The sequence below is a fragment of the Myodes glareolus genome, chromosome 7 (assembly GCF_982192425.1).
Source record: "Myodes glareolus chromosome 7, mMyoGla1.1, whole genome shotgun sequence".
Taxonomy (NCBI): Eukaryota; Metazoa; Chordata; class Mammalia; order Rodentia; family Cricetidae; genus Myodes; species Myodes glareolus.
Window position 1 is genome coordinate 63,719,370 of NC_142032.1, and position 1,805 is coordinate 63,721,174.

Here is a 1,805-nt window from a genome sequence, read left to right on the forward strand (position 1 = left end):
TGTCCAGGAAGAAATAGACAGTTGTGGTGTTCTCAAGAGATTGTAGATTTCATTCCCCAAGAGCCAGGACCATCTGTGCCGACTGCATGTTGTGCTGTCATTGCTCCATGCTCCAGACCCCCAAGCATGCTTCCCCAGAACTGTTTTGCAGCCTGCATCGTAGAAGCCTGGCATACACCTTGATAAGGCTGGGAATCTTTAGGTCCTAAAATACCTGTGCTGGGGACCACATTTTTCCTTGGTATGTATTAGAAGTCTGGCACATATGCTTTTAAGATTTCCCGGTCAAAGGATATCACAGGGCATGAGTAATATCAAAGTTAGCAGATATTACAAAGGGATACTGCCCACCACAGGCAGGGTTTTCTTCTGTTCTGGGTCTGTTGTATGCAGACTGGAGAGTTCAGATTAGCACACTATGTTGAGAGATGATGTCATCATGTTAATTATGTGCTTTCTACAACAACAGCACAGATGGCAAGTATTTCTACTCACACCCGACTGCACCCTATGTGAGATGATGGATGTTCTATACCCTGTGTCTCCTTGAACTTGCCCAGCTGTGTCACAATAACTCCCAGGGGCTCAGTCTCAAATAGTAATGAACAACTATACGGATGTGACAGAGTTTGTCCTGCAGGGATTCTCTGGGGATCCTGGGTTCCAGGTTTTCCTCCTGGCCCTTTTCACCATTTTCTTTACTATGGCTGTTACAGGAAACACCCTCATTTTCATGGCCATCAGCCTGAACCCAAGTCTTCACACCCCCATGTACTTCTTCCTTGCAAACCTGGCCCTGTTGGACATTGTCTGCACATCCACTGTTATTCCCAAGCTGCTGGAGGGTCTGGTGGGGAAGGGCAGCCACATCTCTTATAAGGGATGCTTGACCCAGATTTTCTTCCTAACCTGGGTTCTCGGAGCTGAGCTGCAGCTGCTCACGGCCATGGCCTATGACCGCTATGTGGCCATCTGTCGCCCACTGCACTACAGCATGCTGATGAGTCGGCCCGTCTGCGTCCTGCTGGCCGCCAGTGTGTGGGCCATCAGTGCATTCAGCTCATCTGTGAGCACTGGCCTGTTAGTACGACTCCATTTCTGTGGCCCCAACCAAATCCGCCACTTTTTTTGTGAATTCCCAGCACTGCTACTGCTGTCTTGCAGCCCAACCACCCTCAACAACATCATGATTGTCATAGCAGATGTTTATTTTGGTGTGATCAACTTCCTGTTTACCATGGTATCCTACAGCTTCATCATTGCCAGCATCCTACGCATCCGCTCTGCAGAGGGTAAGAAGCGTGCTTTCTCCACCTGCTCTGCCCATCTGGTGGTGGTCACCTTGTATTATTCCACTCTCATCTATACTTATGTACAACCTGGCTCCGGATCCTCCATGGAAAACAGCAAGGGGGCTGCCTTTTTGTACACAGCAGTCAGCCCTACCCTGAATCCCCTCATTTACTCTCTGAGGAATAAGGATGTCAAAGTGGCTCTCAGGAAGGTGTTTCCCTGTGTCTGTTGAGGTGATAGAAAGCAGTGGTGTAGCTTGATCCAGCTGTTGATGAACTAATTGGAAGCTATGACTAAGAATCTAATGCAACAGGAAGGAACAGAGTGCAATTTATGTGGCAGATGTACACACAACGTGCCTGTCTTGGAGGGGTCACTGACCATTTCTTTTTGCTAGTTTGGGCATCCAGTTTGGGGACAGGCTGCACGTTTGTAGCCTGGTGTTGCTGATGTAGGAATTTTGGTATCCTGTGTTGGCAAAAATTATCCAGATTCTGATACTGACTTCAGAA

The 1,805-nt window shown here is 48.1% G+C and overlaps 1 protein-coding gene across 1 annotated transcript; it reads left to right on the forward strand.

Moving 5' to 3' along the window:
* Positions 1–595: 595 nt before the first annotated feature.
* Positions 596–1,525, forward strand: LOC148121444 (olfactory receptor 13A1-like). Its single transcript, XM_087907644.1, has one exon. The coding sequence runs from the start codon at positions 602–604 to the stop codon at positions 1,523–1,525; it is 924 nt and encodes a 307-aa protein (XP_087763770.1). The 5' UTR covers positions 596–601.
* The last annotated feature ends 280 nt before the right edge of the window (positions 1,526–1,805 follow it).